The sequence below is a fragment of the Pristiophorus japonicus genome, chromosome 15 (genome assembly GCF_044704955.1).
Source record: "Pristiophorus japonicus isolate sPriJap1 chromosome 15, sPriJap1.hap1, whole genome shotgun sequence".
Classification (NCBI taxonomy): Eukaryota; Metazoa; Chordata; class Chondrichthyes; family Pristiophoridae; genus Pristiophorus; species Pristiophorus japonicus.
Window position 1 is genome coordinate 174,501,067 of NC_091991.1, and position 19,265 is coordinate 174,520,331.

Below are 19,265 nucleotides of genomic sequence, written 5' to 3' on the forward strand. Positions count from 1 at the left end.
TGAGATGTCCGGTGGTCGTGAAAGGTGCTATATAAATGCAAGTCTTTCTTTTTCTTTTGCTTCTTCACACATAGGGCCGCGGAAATCAGAAACTTTTTCCCCCCAACAAATCTGCTAATGTTGGGGGTCGACTGGAGCTTTCAAAACGGAGATCGATAGATTTTTGTTGGGTAATGGTATTAGAGGATACGGAACTAAGGCAGGTAAATCGAGTTGGGCTACAGATCAGCCATGATTTCATTGAATGAAGGAACACGCTCGAGGGGCTGAATTCTTGTTCCTACAATGGCAGCTCTGTTCAGTCAAGTGAACGACAATTGGAGCTCAAATTGGGACAGGGAAAAAAAACATCATTTTTGCATTAGAAAGATTTGTTTGCACCCAGAATTTGGTCTTTACGCTGGCTGCCCTCCTAATGGCTGAAGGTTAAGCGAGTGGGCAAAAATTTGGCAGATGGGATATAATGTGGGAAAATGTGAGGTTATCCACTTTGGCAGAAATAATGGAAAAGCAAATGACAATTTAAATGGAGAAAAATTGCAAAGTGCTGCAATACAGCGGGACCTGGGGGTCCTTGTGCATGAAACACAAAAAGTGAGTATGCAGGTACAGCAAGTGATCAGGAAGGCAAATGGAATGATGGCCTTTATTGCAAGGGGGATAGAGTATAAAAGCAGAGAAGTCCTGCTACAACTGTACAGGGTATTGGTGAGGTCACACCTGGAGTACTGCGTACAGTTTTGGTCTCCGTATTTAAGGAAGGATATACATGCATTGGAGGCTGTTCAGAGAAGGTTCACTAGGTTGATTCCGGAGATGAGGGGGTTGACTTATGAGGATAGGTTGAGTAGTTTGGGTCTATACACATTGGAGCTCAGATGAGGTGATCTTAATGAAACTTATAAGATAATGAGGAGGCTCGACAAGGTGGATGCAGAGAGGATATTTCCACTCACAGGGGAAACTTAAACTAGGGGACATAGTCTCAGAATAAGGGGCCGCCCATTTAAAACTGAGATGAGGAGAAATTTCTTCTCTCAGTGGGTTGTAAATCTGTGGAATTCACTGCACCAGAGAACTGTGGAGGCATTGAATATATTTAAGGCGGATTTTTGAGCGATAAGGGAATAAGGTGTTATGGGGAGCGGGCAGGGAAGTGGAACTGAATCCATGATCAGATCAGCTATGATCTTATTAAATGGCGGAGCAGGGTCAAGGGGCCAAATGGCCTACTCCTGCTCCTATTTCTTATGTAACTTGTAGGATCTGTTGGACTCGTAGGCCCATAAAAACAAGGAGCCCGTCTGTGCTCAGCGCCTCTGTACTGCATTGTAAACCCAGAGCTACATGCACTTCACCCCTCCCCGAACTGCCCACCCCACCCCTCCCCAAACTCCCACCCCTCCCCTCACATCCTTCCCCATCCCATCCCTTCCCAAACTCCCCACTCCCCTCCCCTCCCCCAACTCCCCTCCCCTCCCCCAACACCCCTCCCCTCCCCTCACATCCTTCCCCACCCCATCCCTCCCCTCCCCCCCAAACTCCCCACCCCTCCCCTCACATCCTTCCCCACCCCTCCCCAAACTCCCACCCTCCCCTCCCCAAACTCCCCTCCCCTCCCCAAACTCTCCACCCCTCCCCTCACACCCCTCCCCACCCCACCCCAAACTCCCCACCCCTCCCCTCCCCTCACATCCTTCCCACCCCATCCCTCCCCACACTCCCTCCCCCTCCCCACCCCAAACTTAACACCCCTCACTCCCCAAACCAAACACCCCTCCCCTCACTCCCCAACCCTCCCCGGACACCCCTCCCCTCCCCAAACACCTCTCCCCTCCCCAAACACCAGATGTAAAGGGGGGCCGCATGGGGTCCAGCCTCCTGAGATAGGGCCCAAAAGATCTGGTGAAGTGAAAACGGCCACTGCTCAGTTCCGGTCTGAGCAGGGGAGTTCTCCGCAGTGTCAACTCCATCAACCATTACTCAGCTAGGCTCGGACAACACGGCACTGGGATTGGTCGAGGGACTGGTGCAGGCTCAACTGCAGGCAATGTTAATGTGGATATCGATCAATCGGCACTTGAGGGTCAGGAGACGACGTCCATTGTTGTTTAAGCCCCAGGGCAGTAAAAATAAGACTCACAATTTATATAGTGCCTTTTACGATCTCAGCGTCCCAAAGTGTTTTACAGCCAATTAAGTGCTTTTAGAGTGCAGTCGCTGTTGTAATTGAAGAGTTGAAGGCCACAAAAAGTGAGCCAACAGGTAAATTAGATGAGGTAGAATAAACTCCTCCCATCTACTGTTTGTTGGACAATCGCTCCTGTGAAGCACCTTGGGACGTTTCACTGCATTAAAGGCGCTATATAAATGCAAGTTGTTGTTGTTCCGTGGCATTTGGGAGGGCTGAAGGATTTGACTGGTCCATCTTGGCCTGCAGCCCATTGTCCTGCCCTTAAGTCTCAGCCCGTCATGTTGAAAGAAACAAAGACAGACTTGGATTTCTCTAGCGCCTTTCACGATCACCGGACGTCTCAAAGTACTTTACAGACAATGAAGTACTTTTGGAGTGTAGTCACTGTTGTAATATGGGAAAAGCGGCAGCCAACTTGCGCACAGCAAGCTCCCACAGACAGCAATGTGTTAATAACCTGGATAATCTGTTTTTGTTATGTTGATTGAGGGATAAATATTGACCAGGACACCGGGGATAACTCCCCCTGCTCTTCTTCCAAATAGTGCCATGGGATCTTTTACATCCACCTGAGAGAGCAGACGGGGCCTCAGTTAACGTCTCATCCGGAAGACGGCACTCCGACAGTGCGGTGCTCCCTCAGCTCTGCACTGGAGTGTCGGCCTAGATTTTTGTGCTCAGGTCCCTGGAGTGGGACTTGAACCCACGACCTTCCGGCTCAGAGGCAAGCAAAGAAATGATGTCATTAAAGGCAGGGCGAGTGCTGATGCCGTACCTCTGCCCGGGGTACCCCTCGGAATATTTGTTGTTCATGCAGGAGCCCAGAGCTTCCAGCACCGCTCGGCTCGCAAAGTTCTCGGAGGCAATGAGTTCCAAACTAAGCCTCTGACGACTCTTCTCCTTCTTAATGATCTCATACACCTGGTGGGGAAAAAAACAAAAATCTGCCTCAGCAACAATAACTTTCATTTATATAGTGCCTTTAACGTAGTGAAACGTCCCGCAGTGCTTCACAGGAGTGTTACGAGATAAAACAATTTGACACCGAACCGCTCAAGTAGAAATTAGGGCAGGTGACCAAAAGCTTGCTCAAAGAGGTAGGTTTTAAGGAGCGTCTTATAGGAGGAACGAGAGGTAGAGAGGCGGAGAGGTTTAGGGAGGGAGTTCCAGAGCTTGGGGCCCAGGCAACAGAAGGCACGGCCACCGATGGTTGAGCGATTATAAGAACATAAGAAGTAGGAGCAGGACTCAGCCATTTGGCCCCTCGAGCCTGCTCCGCCATTTAATAAGATCATGGCTGATCTGATCATGGACTCAGCTCCACTTCCCCGGCCGGCTCCCCATAACCCTTTATTCCCTTATCACTCAAAATAATGAGGGATGCTCAGGAGGGCAGAATTTGAGGAACGCAGACCTCTCGTGGGGCTGGCAGACATCTTGGGGGTAGGGTTGTGGGGCTGGAGGAGATTATGGAAATAGGGAGGGGCAAGGCCATGGAAGGATTTGAAAATAAGGATGGGAATTTTTCCCAAAATTCTCAGCACAGGTCAAGGGTCAATAACCCCTCCCACACTGAACGAAGGCCCTCATCGTCACCATCTCCCAGTCTAACTCATTCTTAGATTGAGCCATCGGGAGCTGGAATTACATCTAATTCGCTCTTCCCCACCTCCCCCCACCCCCCACCCACCCTCCCCCCCCCCCCCCCCCCACCCACCCCCCACCCACCACTCCTGAGCCTGGGTACCGAATCCAACTGCAGCATGTCTGCACTTTCACACACAATTTACAGCAGAGAAACAAGCCATTCGGCCCGACTGGTTGGTGTCACTGTACTGGTGTTTATGCTCCACACGATCCTCTTCCCGTCCCTCCTCATCTCACCCTATCAGCATCTCCTTCTATTCCTTTCTTCCTCGTGTGTTTATCTGGCATTCCCTTAAATGTGTCTATACTATTCGCCTCAACCACTCCCTGTGGTAGCGAGTTCCACAGCCTCACCACTCTCTGGGTAAAGAATCATAGAACGGTTACATCACAGAAGGAGGCCATTGGGCCCGTCGAGCCCGTGCCGGCTCTCTGCAAGAGCACTTCAGCCAGTCCCACTACCCCGCCCTTTATCCGTAGCCCTGCAATTTTTTTCTCTCAGGTACTTATCCAACTCCCTTTTTCAAGCCATGATTGAGTCTGCCTCCATCACGCTTTCAGGCCGGGCATTCCAGATCCTAACCAGTGCCTTTAGTTCTTTTACCAATCATCTTAAAAGTTTCTCCCGAATTCCTCATTGGATTTATTAGTGACTATCTTGTATTTATGGCCCCTCGTTTTAGAATCCCCCACAAGTAGAAACATCTCATCAGAACATAAGAAATAGGAACAGGAGTAGGCATACGGCCCCTCGAGCCTGATCTGATCATGGACTCAGCTCCACTTCCCCGCCCGCTCCCCATAATCCCTTATCCCCTTATCGGGTTAAGAAACTGTCTATCTCAGTCTTAAATGTATTCAATGACCCATCTTCCACAGCTCTCTGAGGCAGCGAATTCCACAGATTTACAACCCTCTGAGAGAAGAAATTCCTCCTCATCTCAGTTTTAAATGGGCGGCTCCTTATTCTAAGATTATGCCCCCTAGTTCTAGTCTCCCCCATCAGTGGAAATATCCACTCCGCATCCACCTTGTCAAACACCCTTCTCTACACCTACCCTACTGAACCCCTTCATAATGTTAAAGACCTCTATCAGGTCACCCCTCAACCTTCCCTTTTCTGGAGAAAAGAGCCCCAACCTCTTCAGTCTTTCCTGATAGTTAGCACCTCTCGGTTCTGAGACCTGAAACATCCCAGACTCTATGGCTTGGCGCCCATACTAGCCAGCGCCTTTACCCACTGGGAATCCTTTACAGTTTTAAAAAACAAATCGTGCCTTAAAATAAACTGACAATATAGATTTTGTTTTAACCTACCTCTGGATCATTGGTGCTGAGGGGCTCCACCAGCATTGAATTCTGGGATTCCCAGATGTCTGAAGAGCTGCCGATGACAATGTCTGCCATGATTGAAAACCTCTTTTTTTTTCCCCCACCAGTCAGGATTCTTGCTAAATTAAATACAAAAAATAGCACAAGAGAAATGAGCAAGCTTGGAGTTCGCTTCGCTCCAGAATCAGTGCCCTCGGAAATGCTTAATCCTCACTGTAACAGGACATTTCAACAATCCTGGATAATCATTCACAGAGCGTGGAGACAAGCTCTGTTTGTATTTTGCTGTCGTAACAGTTGGGCAAGAACCAAGTAAGAAACCCCCCCCCCATACAGGAAATAAATATCTTTTATTGCTGCCCTTCCTAACTCGGAGAGTTTTACAGCACAGGAGGAGGCCATTCGGCCCATCATGTCTGTGCCAGCTCGCTGGAAAGAGTTACCCACCAGGCCCTGTTCCCCTGTGCCCTCTTAAATTTCAAATATTTATCCAGTTCCCCCCCCGCAAAAAAGCCATTATGGATTCTACTTCCACACTGTTTCTGGTAGAGCATTCCATATCTGAACAACCTTGTGCGTGAAACAAAATTCTCCGAACCTATCTTCATTCTTGTGATGACCTTAAATTGACATATTTTAGTTACCGACTCATCGACAAGTCGAAATCGCTTTCCTTCTAATTTACTTTATCAAAACCCTTCCTAACTTTGAACAGCTCTATCAGATGCCTCCTTAACCTTCTTCGTCAAAGCCAAGTTCCAAACTAAGTTCACTAAATCACTCGATTATACATATGTGGATGAGAAAAGCCATTTGGCCTATCGCAGCTAAACCAATCACAACAAACTTACTCTCCTACCCGTTGCTGTTAAACGATTCCAGGGATTTTCCCTCTATTTGGTCCAAGTCAGCATGGATTTATGAAAGGGAAATCATGCTTGACAAATCTTCTGGAATTTTTTGAGGATGTAACTAATAGCGTGGACAAGGGAGAACCAGTGGATGTGGTGTATTTGGACTTTCAAAAGGCTTTTGACAAGGTCCCGCACAAGAGATTGTTGTGCAAAATCAAAGCACATGGTATTGGGGGTAATGTACTGACATAGATAGGGAACTGGTTGGCAGACAGGAAGCAGAGAGTCGGGATAAACGGGTCCTTTTCAGAATGGCAGGCAGTGACTAGTGGAGTGCCGCAGGGCTCAGTGCTGGGACCCCAGCTCTTTACAATATACATTAATGATTTAGATGAAGGAATTGAGTGTAATATCTCCAAGTTTGCAGATGACACTAAACTGGGTGGCTGTGTGAGCTGTGAGGAGGATGCTAAGAGACTGTAGGGTGACTTGGACACGTTAGGCAAGTGGGCAAATACATGGCAGATGCAGTATAATGTGGATAAATGTGAGGTTACCCACTTTGGGGGCAAAAACACGAAGGCAGAATATTATCTGAATGGCGGCAGATTAGGAAAAGGGGAAGTGCAACGAGACCTGGGTGTCATGGTTCATCAGTCATTGAAAGTTGGCATGCAGGTACAGCAGGCGGTGAAGAAGGCAAATGGCATGTTGGCCTTCATAGCTAGGGGATTTGAGTATAGGAGCAGGGAAGTCTTACTGCAGTTGTACAGGGCCTTGGTGAGGCCTCACCTGGAATATTGTGTTCAGTTTTGGTCTCCTAATCTGAGGAAGGACGTTCTTGCTATTGAGGAAGTGCAGCGAAGGTTCACCAGACTGATTCCAGGGATGGCAGGACTGACATATGAGGAGAGACTGGATCAACTGGGCCTTTATACACTGGAGTTTAGAAAGATGAAAGGGGATCCCATAGAAACATATAAGATTCTGACGGGACTGGACAGGTTAGATGCGGGAAGAATGTTCCCGACGTTGGGGAAGTCCAGAACCAGGGGACACAGTCTTAGGATAAGGGGCAGGCCATTTAGGACTGAGATGAGGAGAAACTTCTTCACTCAGAGTTGTTAACTTGTGGAATTCACTGCCGCAGAGAGTTGTTGATGCCAGTTCATTGGATATATTCAAGAGGAAGTTAGATATGGCCCTTAAGGCTAAAGGGATCAAGGGGTATGGAGAGAAAGCAGGAAAGGGCTACTGAAGGAATGATCAGCCATGATCTCATTGAATGGTGGTGCAGGCTCGAAGGGCTGAATGGCCTACTCCTGCACCTATTTTCTATGTTTCTATGTTTCTATAACCCTCCTCAGGGGTCAATGCCACGGATTACCCATTCCTCCTGTGAAGACAATATTTCTAAGGGTTGTCTTTCAGCGCTTCTCTGATGCTGGCCTCTTGCGCACCCCTGATTTTCTTCGCCCCACCATTGGCGGCTGTGCCTTCAGGTCCCTCTGGAATTCCCTAAACCTCTCAGCCTCTCCTCCTTTAAGATGCTCCTTAAAACTCTTTGGCCACACTTTTGCTTACTTGTCCCAATATCCCATGTGGCTCAGATGTTTTACTACGTTAAAGGCACTATATAAAATGAAAGCTGCTGTTGTTTATATAGAGAGTCTAAATTTCCTCAGACAGACAGCAAGATGGAGCCAGCAGTATAACTTGGGTCTAGCAGTTTCGAGTGGATATCAGAAGACTGTTTCGACCAGCGGTGGAGTGAAGGAAGTGGTGGATGCACAAAAGGCCAGAGTTGGAGGAACCTCTATCACAGTCACTGCAAAGCTAGTTTGGGCCACTTTTACAAACACAAGAGGTCACATTGCAGAGTTGAAACAAAACTCTTAACTTCACGTCCTGTTTAAGCTCACCAGCTGAAATACTGAAGCTCAGTTATTTCCTCCAAAATCTAATTTTGCTCACTGTGAGCAAAGCAGCAACTGGAGCTCAAATATTCCGACATGTCATCCAACTGAGATGGCGAACAGAAGCATGCTTTGTCTCAGCGCTCACACCAAACCTCTGAACCCCATGTAGTCTAAATAGCTGTCACACAGCATCAGGCTGTTTACTCATATTTCCATGGACAACCCTCACAACAGATAGACGAGGGGGGGGGGGGGGGGGTGGGGAGGACGGGTCAGGGGCACGGGAGAGGCAAGAATGACCAGGAATGAAAGGCGACCATTCCTAACACAACCAAGTTCAACAGCAAAGCTTGGAGGGATAAGAACATGAGAACCTAAGAATTAGGAGCAGGAGTAGGCCCTGTGGCCCATCGAGCCTGCTCCGCCATTCAATAAGATCACGGCTGACCATCGACCTCAACTCCACTTTCCCGCCTGATCTCCATAGTCCTTGATTCCCCTCGACTCCAAAAATCTACCTATCTCAGGTTTGAATATATTCAGAGACTCAGCATCCACAGCCCTCTGGGGCAGAGAATTCCAAAGATTCACAACCCTCTGAGTGAAGAAATTACTCCTCATCTCAGTCTTAAATGACCGTCCCCTTATCCTGAGACTGCCCCATGGTTCTAGACTCTCCAGCCAGAGGGAACAACCTCTCAGCATCTACCCTGTCAATCCCCCTCAGAATCTTGTATGTTTCAATGATATCACCTCTCATTCTTCTAAACTCCAGAGAGTATAGACCCATTCCACACAATCTCTCCTCTGAGAACAACCCTCATATCTCAGGAATGAATCTAGTGAACCTTTGTTGCACAACCTCCAAGGCAAGTATATCCTTCCTTAGATTAGACGCAACATTCAAGATGCATCACATCTTTCAGACACACTCAGTCTTACCCTCATTCCCCTCTCCAAAAAAAAAACATTTTCTCCCAACAGCACGGATTCTCATTGTGATATAATTCTTCATAATTGCTACCACACCCAATTGCCCATTCTTCATGGGTGAGCTCCACAGTGAGTGTCAGCAGGCTTTGTGCTCCGAGGGGACATCACTGCTCACCCCGATCTCATTTTCACCTGACATCCACACACATAAGCAAATAAACATTCATTTATATAGCATCTTATCACATCCTCGGAACGCTCCAAGACACTTCACAGCCAATGAATTACTCTGCCCTGGCAGCTAATTTGTGCACAGCAAGGTTCCATGATTAGCAAATAGATTTTTTGCCTCCCGAATGGACCTGGATTATCTGTTTTTTTGCCTCTCCCAGGATGCGTGTAGGGATGCACAAGGCATATCGCAGTTGAGTGGTGTCATGTATTTAACCAGCATTGTAACCCATGTATAATCCGACCTAAGTTGTACACTGAGAACAATGACCACTAGGTGGTGAACTTGTGGGAGACACTCCTAACCTAGACTTTCAGATGTAAATGGGGAAGCTCCACCCACTTCCAGCATTTGAGTGCTATGAAATAAGGGACAGGTCACAGACTGACCTTCTCTCAAGCATGGGCCTCGTGTGCATTTATACTGTATCGTAAGGACGTATCAAGTGGGACAAGCTGGATGGACCCAGAGGGTCTGTTCCTGTCCATCACTGAGTGCTGCCACTTGTCCAGATCTGGAGACAGTGCAATCCAAAAGTTTCTGAAATTTGAAGTGGGCACCAAAAGTTTTTTTTTAAAGTAGGGCATTAATTATGAATCACTCTTGCACTGTTTGTTACCAAACACCAGAACTCAAGCCTCCTCCTGCCTCTTTTTTTCTTTGCATTTGGCACAAGGTCGGTGCCAAGCACAAGATTGCACCTTCTGTTAAAATAGCTGGACAGCTGGTGCAAGAGCCTGCAATGCAATGCAATGCTGTAAGTTAGAGCCACTGCGGGGGCTGCTCCTCGACCCTTGCCCCCACCCATTCCCCCACAAAACTCACAATGCAAAGCAGTATGCAACGCAATGGCAACGTGCAATGCAAGGCAATGTTCCAATACAATGCAACCCCGGTGGGTGCAGTTTTTAAGCTCCGGTGCTTACGCGGGCCGACGCTGCAAGCTTCAAAAGATGCTGCGCCGCATTAACGCCGAGTTGCACCGTAACAACCCCGGGACTGAAATTGGGCACAAACTTACCAGCGCACGCTGAGCCCGGGAACAGGAGCAACTTCGCGCTCAGCCAATCAGCGGCCCACCATCTCACAGTCAATCATAAAAGGAACACTGTTCCTAAGCGCCAATCAGAATTGCACACCCTGCAGCCAATCAGCGAGCGAATGCTATTTGCTGCAGCCAGTCAGCGAGGGGAGGCTATATACTGCAGCCAATCAGCGAGGGGACGCTATTTACTGCAGTCACTCAAAGACAGAACCCTGTTTATCTGCAGCCCATACAGATGTTGGCATTGCACAGATGTTAACAGCACACACATAGAGAGCGGCAAATTGAAGCAGTGGGAGTTATTAGCCATCCCACTTCCTCCTTTCTTGTAAAGAGCCGACACAGACACGATTTACCACAGTGCTACTAATCAAAGGTTAAATTACGAGGAAAGATTACACAAATTAGGGTTGTATTCCTTAAAATTTAGAGAGTTGAGGAGTGATCTGATCGAAGTATTCAGGATATTAAGGGGAACTGATAGGGTAGATAGAGAGAAACTATTTGTGGGAGATTTTAGGACCTTAGGGGGGCATAGTCTAAAAATTAGAGCCAGACTTTTCAGGAGTGAAATTAGGAAACACTTCTACACACAAAGGGTGGTAGAAGTTTGGAACTCTCTTCCGCAAACGGCAATTGATGTTCAATCAAGTATTAATTTTAAATTGGAGATTGATGGCTTTTTGTTAGCCAAAGGTATTAAAGGATACGGGCCAAAGGCGGGTATATGGAGTTAGGTCACAGATAAGCCACGATCTCATTGAATGGTGGGACAGGCTCAAGGGATTGAATGTCTACTTATGAAGATAGGTTGAGTAGATTGGGCCTATACACATTGGAATTCAGAAGAATGAGAGGTGATTTTATCGAAACATGTAAGATAATGAAGGGGCTCGACAAGGTGGATGCAGAGAAGATATTTCCACTCATAGTGTAAACTAAAACTAGGGGACATAGTCTCAGAATAAGGGGCCGCCCATTTAAAACTGAGATGAGGAGGAATTTCTTCTCTCAGAGGGTTGTAAATCTGTGGAATTCTCTGCCCCAGAGAGCTGTAGAGGCTGGGTCAGTGAATATATTTAAGGTGGAGATAGACAGATTTTTGAGCGATAAGGGAGTGAAGGGTTCTGGGGAGCGGGCAGGGAAGGGGAGCTGAGCCCATGATCAGATCGGCCATGATCTTATTGAATGGCGGGGCAGGCTTGAGGGGCCACATGGCCTACTCCTGCTCCTATTTCTTATGTTCTCCTGTTCCTGTATTCCTATGATGAGCCGAATGGCTCCTTCTGGTGACCCTGTGAGAACTTTTTAAATTTTGCATGGAATCTATGTAATGTTAGGGGAAAGGTGATACTGCCACCACTCCCTCACAACACAGAAAACTAATGCCTGGGAGTGACTGCAATGTGCAGCAAGTTGCGGTGGGTAATGTAAATGAGGTCTGGTGGTAGAGCATCGATTAAAAATCAGGTACAGTGCAGGACCCGGGCTGAGATTTGTAATTGCAGCCTGAGCTGGGCTCATTTAACTGTAGTTAGGCTCCCCACAGTGGGATCTCTCAGATTAGCACTTTAGAAATGTTGGAAAGCCTGATGTTGCACTAATCCTACATCTCAGGCAGGGAACTGCCAAAGGTTGGTCCTGAAGAGGTCACTAGTACAGCACTCTCATCTCTGAGTTTAAAGTCCCACTCCAGGAACTTGAGCACATAATTCAGGCGGACACTCCAGTGCAGTGCTGAGGGAGCACTGCACTGTCAGAGGTGCCGTCTTTCAGATGAGACATGAATCCCTTTCAAGCGCATGTAAAAGACCCCACAACACCATTCAAAGAAGAGCAAGGAAGATCTCTGGGTGCCCTGGCCGATATTTATCCTTCAACCAACATCACTAAAACCGATTGTCTGGTCATTGGTCTCATTGCTGTTTGTGAGATCCATGCTGCCTGCATGTTTGTCTACATTACAACAATGATTGCTCTCCAAAAGTATTTAACTGGCTCTGAAGCACTTTGTGACATCAGAGGTCATGAAAGGTATTCTATAAATTCAGGGTTCACTGCCAATCGCAACTCATCAGATAGTGGAGCAGTCCATGCCCGCATGCAGCAAGACCTGGACAACATTCAAGCTTGGCTGATAAGTGGCAAGTAACATTCGCGCCACACAAGTGCCAGGCAATGACTATCTCCAACAAGCGAGAGTATAACCATCGCCCCTTGTCATGCAATGACATTACCATCGCCGAGTCCCCTACCATCAACATCCTGAGGGTCACCATTGACCAGAAACTTAACTGGACAGCCACATAAATACTGTGGCAACAAGAGCAGGTCAGAGGCTGGGTATTCTGTGGCGAGTGACCACCTTTCCCTGAATTCAATGTTTGAATCCCTTCAATCTGGTTTTTGCCCCTGCTACAGTACTGAAACGGCTCTCATCAAAGTCACAAATGACATCCTTCGTGACTGTGACAAAGATAAACTATCCCTCCTTGTCCTTCTGGACCTGTCTGCAGCCTTTGACACAGTTGACCACTCTATCTTCCTCCAATGCCTTTCCACCATCGTCCAGCTAGGTGGGACTGCACTCACCTGGTTCCATTCTTATCTAATCATAGCCAGAAAATCTCCTGCAATGGCTTCTCTTCCCTCCTGCATTGTTACCTCCCCCAAGGATCTGTCCTTGGCCCCCTCCTATTTCTCATCAACATGCTGCCCATTGGTGATATCATCCGAAAACACGGAGCCAGTTTCCACATGTACGCTGACGAGCTCTACCTCTCCACCACTTCTCTCGACCCCTGCTTGTTATCTAAATTGTCAGATTGCTTGTCCGATATCCAATACTGGATGAGCAGAAATTTTCTCCAACTAAATATTGGAAAGACCGAAGCCATTAACTTTGCTCCCCGCCACAAACTGCGTTCCCTAACCACTGACTCCATCCCTCTCCCTAGCATGAATCTGAGGGTGAACAAGACTGTTCGCAACCTAGGTGTCATATTTGACTCTGAAATGAGTTTCCAGCCACATATCCGCGACATAACTAAAACCTCCTTTTTCCACCTCCGTAACATCGCCCGCCTCCACCCTTGCCTCAGCTCCTCTGCTGTTGAAACCCTCATTCGTGCCTTTGTTACCTCTCGACTTGACTATTGCAACGCACTCTTGGCTGGCCTCCCACATTCTACACTACATAAACTTGAGGTCATCCAAAACTCAGCAGACCGTGTCCGAACTTGCACCAAGTCCCACTGATCCATCACCCCTGTGCTTTCTGACCTACATTGGCTCCCAGTTAAACAACGCCTCGATTTCAAAATTCTCATCCTTGTTTTCAAATCCCTCCATGGCCTCGCCCCCTCCCTATCTCTGTAACCTCCTCCAGCCCTACAATTCTGGCCTCTTGCGCATCCATGATTTTAATCACTGGTGGCTGTGCCTTCAGCTACCGAGGCCCCAAGCTCTGGAATTCCCTTGCTAAACCTCTCTGCCTCTCTACCTCTCTTTCCTCCTTTAAGACGTTCCTTAAAATCTACCTCTTTAACCAAGCTTTTAGTCAGCTGCCTTAATTTCTTCTTTTGTGGCTCGGTGTCAAATTTATCTGTTTTGTCTTGTAACAGTGCTGTGAAGCGCCTTGGGACGTTTTACTACGTTAAAGGCGCTATATAAATAAAAGTTGTTGTTGTTGAGTGTCTCACCTCCTGACTCCCTAAAGCCTTTCCACCATCTACAAGGCACAAGTCAGGAGTGTGATGGAATACTCTTCACTTGCCCGGATGAGTGCAGCTCCAACAACACTCAAGAAGCTCGACACCATCCAGGACAAAGCAGTCCGTTTGATTGGCACCTCATCCACCACCTTCAACATTCACTCCCTCCATCACCAGCGCACCGTGGCTGCAGTGTGTACCATCTACAAGATGCATTGCAGCAATTTGCCAAGGTTTCTTTAGCAACACCTCCCACACCCACAACCTCTGCCATCTAGCAGGACAAGGGCAGCAGGCGCATGGGAACACCACCACCTCCACGTTCCCCTCCAAGTCACACACCATCCTTACTTGGAAGTATATCGCCGTTCCTTCATTGTCGTTGCAAAATCCTGGCACTCCCTCTCTAACAGCACTATGGGAGTACCTTCACCACACAGACTGCAGCGGTTCAAGGCGGCGGCTCACCACCACCTTCTCGAGGGCGATTAGGGATGGGCAATAAATGCCTTGCCAGCGATGCCCACATCCCATGAATGAATTTTTTTTAAAGTTATTTTTTTCAAGGGACTCCAATTCTTTTAAACTCGGTTCCTTATAATCTTGCAAGCCAATGCATAATTGGCAAGTCGTCCTCTCTCAGTTTATGGGAAGCTTACTGGTGGTTTGTGCCAGTTAAACTCCAGCAGTACTTCTATGTGCATTATGGGGTCCCTCGCCTGTGCTTTTGTCCTTTGAGATTAGCTCAGCAAAATGCAGGAGTGAGAGGCAAATGAACACTTGTGGATTTCTCGGTAGTTTTGTTTGAAAGCACCGAAGCATTGTGATGGGTTTCTACACAAACCAGCCACTGGCTGATCATGTAAAATATATATATATTTAAATTCCTAGGGTATAGGAAACATGGGCAAGGTTTGTCCTGGTCAATATTTATCCCTCAACCAGTAAGACAGAATATCTGGTCATTATCACATTGCTGTTTGTGGGAGCTTGCTGTGCGCAAATTGGCTTTTCCTACAAGTTATTAAAATTCAGTCAGTTGCTGTAAAGCTCTTTGGGACATCCTGAATTATGAACAGTGCTGTATTACATTATTAGTTCTTCCTTTTTAGAGGGATGGTCATGTAAACAGTGACAGTGCATTTTTTTCCAATTTAAATCATGTAAACAATGAGTGCATTTTTTCAATTGAATCATGTAAGCAATGATGGTGCATTTTTCGAATTTAAATAATGTAAGCAATGACAATGCATTTTTTCCAATTAAATCATATAAACAATGACGGTGCATTTTTTCCAATCCAGTCATGATGGCAATGAGAGAGCATTTTTGTTGAAGCCAACTGTTGGGAGACAGTAAAACAACCAAATCATCATTCTAGGCAGTCCCTCGAAATCAAGGAAGACTTGCTTCCACTCTAAAAGTGAGTTCTCAGGGGACTGAACAGTCCGATACGGGAATTACAATCTCTGTCACAGGTGGGGCAGACAATGGTTGAGGGAAAGGGCGGACGGGCGGGGAGTCTGGTTTGCCGCGCGATCCTTCTGCTGCCTGTGCTTGGTCTCTGCATGCTCTCGGCGACAAGACTCGAGGCGCTCAGCGCCCTCCGGGATGTACTTCCTCCACTTTGGGTGGTCTTGGGCCAGGGACTCCCAGGTGTCGGTGGGGGTGTGGCACTTTATCAGGGAAGCTCTGAGAGTGTCCTTGTAACGTTTCCTCTGCCCACCTGGGGCTCGCTGGGGAGGGGAGAAGGGTGTAAGTGGAGGGGAGAAGGGTGTAAGTGCAGGGGAGGGGAGAAGGGTGTAAGTGCAGGGGAGGGGGGTGTGAGTGGAGGGGAAGGGAGGGGAGAAGGGTGTAAGTGCAGGGGAGGGAGGGGAGAAGGGTGTAAGTGCAGGGGAGGGAGGGGAGAAGGGTGTAAGTGCAGGGGAGGGAGGGGAGAAGGGTGTAAGTGCAGGGGAGGGAGGGGAGAAGGGTGTAAGTGCAGGGGAGGGAGGAGAGAAGGGTGTAAGTGCAGGGGAGGGAGGGGAGAAGGGTGTAAGTGCAGGGGAGGGAGGGGAGAAGGGTGTAAGTGCAGGGGAGGGAGGGGAGAAGGGTGTAAGTGCAGGGGAGGGAGGGGAGAAGGGTGTAAGTGCAGGGGAGGGAGGGGAGAAGGGTGCAAGTGCAGGGGAGGGAGGGGAGAAGGGTGCAAGTGCAGGGGAGGGAGGGGAGAAGGGTGCAAGTGCAGGGGAGGGAGGGGAGAAGGGTGCAAGTGCAGGGGAGGGAGGGGAGAGGGGAGGGAGGGGAGAAGGGTGTAAGTGCAGGGGAGGGAGGGGAGAAGGGTGTAAGTGCAGGGGAGGGAGGGGAGAAGGGTGTAAGTGCAGGGGAGGGAGGGGAGAAGGGTGTAAGTGCAGGGGAGGGAGGGGAGAAGGGTGTAAGTGCAGGGGAGGGGAGAAGGGTGTAAGTGCAGGGGAGGGAGGGGAGAAAGGTGTAAGTGGAGGAGAGGGAGGGGAGAAAGGTGTAAGTGCAGGGGAGGGGAGAAGGGTGTAAGTGCAGGGGAGGGAGGGGAGAAGGGTGTAAGTGCAGGGGAGGGAGGGGAGAAGGGTGTAAGTGCAGGGGAGGGAGGGGAGAAGGGTGTAAGTGCAGGGGAGGGAGGGGAGAAGGGTGTAAGTGCAGGGGAGGGAGGGGAGAAGGGTGTAAGTGCAGGGGAGGGAGGGGAGAAGGGTGTAAGTGCAGGGGAGGGAGGGGAGAAGGGTGTAAGTGCAGGGGAGGGGAGGGAGGGGAGAAGGGTGTAAGTGCAGGGGAGGGGAGGGAGGGGAGAAGGGTGTAAGTGCAGGGGAGGGGAGGGAGGGGAGAAGGGTGTAAGTGCAGGGGAGGGGAGGGAGGGGAGAAGGGTGTAAGTGCAGGGGAGGGAGGGGAGAAGGGTGTAAGTGCAGGGGAGGGAGGGGAGAAGGGTGTAAGTGCAGGGGAGGGGAGAAGGGTGTAAGTGCAGGGGAGGGAGGGGAGAAGGGTGTAAGTGCAGGGGAGGGAGGGGAGAAGGGTGTGAGGGCAAGGGAGGGGAGAAGAGTGGAGTGGATGGGAGGGTCCGGGCGCGCGCTCAATTACCGGCGGGGGCGAGGCTCCGGGGCTGTGACGACATCGGAACGCGCCGGCGGTGAGCGGCGCGCGAGAGGTCCGGGACTGAGAGCGGGTAAACCCGGGGCTGGGGGGACCGGGGGAGAGCGGGTAAACCCGGGGCTGGGGGGACCGGGGGAGAGCGGGTAAACCCGGGGCCGGGGGGGACCGGGGACTGAGGGGACCGGGGACTGAGGGAGGGCCGAGAGTGAGTCGGTAAACCCGGGACTGAGAGAGTGACTGACGGGGAGAGAGACAGCAGGTAACCCCGGGAGCGCCGGGCCTGAGAGAGAGAACAAGCGGGGAGACCCGGGGACTGAGGATAAAGGCCAACTGAGAGAGAACAGAGAGAGAGGGAGAGAGAGACACACACAGAGGGGCCCGGGATCCGTGAGGGAGAGAGGGGCCGAGCCGGGTGCAATAGGTGTCCCAGAGTTTGGGCTACCTTGTGAGTGACCTGAGCTTTAAACATTGGGCCCTGGTGGAAGGGCTGGTCCCAGGCCACAGAGAGAGAGAGTGAGAGTGCTCCTCAAACCAGGGCCCCAAGCTCTGGAATTCCTTCCTTAAATTTCTCTCCTCCTTCATGACGCTGCTTAAAACCTATCTATTTGACCAATCTTTTGGTTACCTGTCCTAATATCTCCTTATGTGGCTCGGCGTCAAATTTTGTTTGTTTTATGTTGATGTGAAGCCTCTTGCGATGTTTTACTATGTTAATGGCGCTATATAAATGCAAGCTTAGTTGTGGATGCTGAAACTTGCCAACACCTGCAGGATACAGAGATGCAGAATGTGTTTTATATGCAAGATTTTTAGTATCTTGTATAGATGTGTATGTCTTGTACGCAGTTCAAATTATTTAATCACTTTTGGTGGTTTTAATTAAAAAATCTACATCAAAGTTTTAAAGGTAGAATGATTTGATTTAAAAAATTCTCATCCTTGTTTTTAAATCCCTCCATGGCCTTGACCCGCCCTATCTCTCTGGCCTTGACCCGCCCTATCTCTGACCTTGCCCTGCCCTATCTCTCTAGCCTTCCCCCAGCCCTACAACCCTCCGAGATTTCTGTGCTCCTCCAATTCTAGCCTCTTGCGCATCCTGGATTTTAATCTCCCCACGATTGGCGGCCATGCTTTCAGTTATCTGGGTCCTAAGCTCTGGAATTCTCTCCCTAAACCTCTCCGCCTCTCTCGCCTCCTTTAAAATCTACCTCTTTGACCAAGCTTTTAGTCACCTTTTCTAATATTTCCTTATGTGGCTAGGTTTTTGTCTTGTTGCACTCCAATGAAGTGCCTTGGGATGTTTTATTATGTTTAAGGCGCTGTATAAATGCAAGTGTTGTAACTTTATCCAAGAGTTGGGAAGCATGTTGATGGATCTCTGCATAGACCCCCGAGCATGGAGGTTTACTGCTCCAACTGTCTGCTTGGCATTTTTTGTATCCTGGACTGTGTGTCAGTCATTTAATGAAATTGGTTCACCGGGGAATGCAGGTGATGTGTGTTTGGAGGCTGTCAGTAACTCGGGTTGGTGTGTGAGAATGGGTGATTGGCGTATTGTCAGTTCTTGCTTGTTGCAAGTGATTTAAAAATGTTGGAATAAATGATTTAAGGAAAGAGTATTGATTTTAAGTGATGTATATATTTGTAATTGGGTAGATTTTGAATGTAACGCAATTGTGGCATAGCTGATCATTTGAAAGCTTGAGTGAGTGATGTTTTAAACAAACTTGACCCAAAAGCTGCACTTTAAAACTTAGTGGGGTGGGGTTTGTATCTGCTTGGTGATTTGACTATACGATGGTGTGATAAATGTACCAGACCTGTGAGTTCAGTCAACACATAATGACGTTTGCCCTTTGCTTGTGCAAGTTTCAGGGAGACTTGTGGCGTGTTTAATATCTGTCCTAAGCCCCGATGGTTGTTTGGATCTGTTCACAACTGTAAGACTTTGTTGCTGTAGACTGGGTAATGACAAACTCTGTTGATTTCTCTGCTGTACAAAGGCACTTTTGATGTATTAAGTCTGGTATAAGCTTTCACTATTTCTGACATCAGCATCATGACTTGCTCAGTCTGGGCTGTTTACACAGCTGCTGGCTTCACTCCAGTAGCTCACTCAAAGGTTTATTTTCCATTCGTGAGCTCAGACAGTGAGTGTTGGCAAGTTATTTGAGCAAGGGGAGCATCACAGATCCTGACTGCACGCTGTATCTTTCCCGATTCCGCAGCCCAGGGACGCCGAGATTAATTGTGCCACTACAACTGAGGTGAGCTGACGATGAAGGGATGAAACCTGGGCTCCA

The 19,265-nt window shown here is 48.7% G+C and overlaps 2 protein-coding genes across 12 annotated transcripts in view; one reads left to right on the forward strand and one right to left on the reverse strand.

Moving 5' to 3' along the window:
• The window catches only part of shmt1 (serine hydroxymethyltransferase 1 (soluble)), an 87,826-nt gene that overhangs the window by 30,374 nt on the left and 38,187 nt on the right, over positions 1–19,265 (reverse strand). For 3 of the 6 annotated variants that reach the window (XM_070901312.1, XM_070901314.1, XM_070901313.1), the window contains 2 exons: positions 5,159–5,292; positions 2,970–3,115 (listed from right to left, as the gene is read on the reverse strand). In XM_070901312.1, the coding sequence (XP_070757413.1) occupies positions 2,970–3,115; positions 5,159–5,292 (280 nt within the window). The other 3 variants (XM_070901315.1, XM_070901316.1, XM_070901317.1) reach the window with 3 other exon arrangements.
• zfand2a (zinc finger, AN1-type domain 2A) overlaps positions 15,207–19,265 on the forward strand; it is a 30,672-nt gene continuing 26,613 nt past the window's right edge. Inside the window, exon 1 of one of the 6 annotated variants that reach the window (XM_070901319.1) lies at positions 15,207–15,292. The gene's annotated coding sequence lies outside the window, so the exon portion shown is untranslated. The other 5 variants (XM_070901321.1, XM_070901320.1, XM_070901318.1 and 2 more) reach the window with 5 other exon arrangements.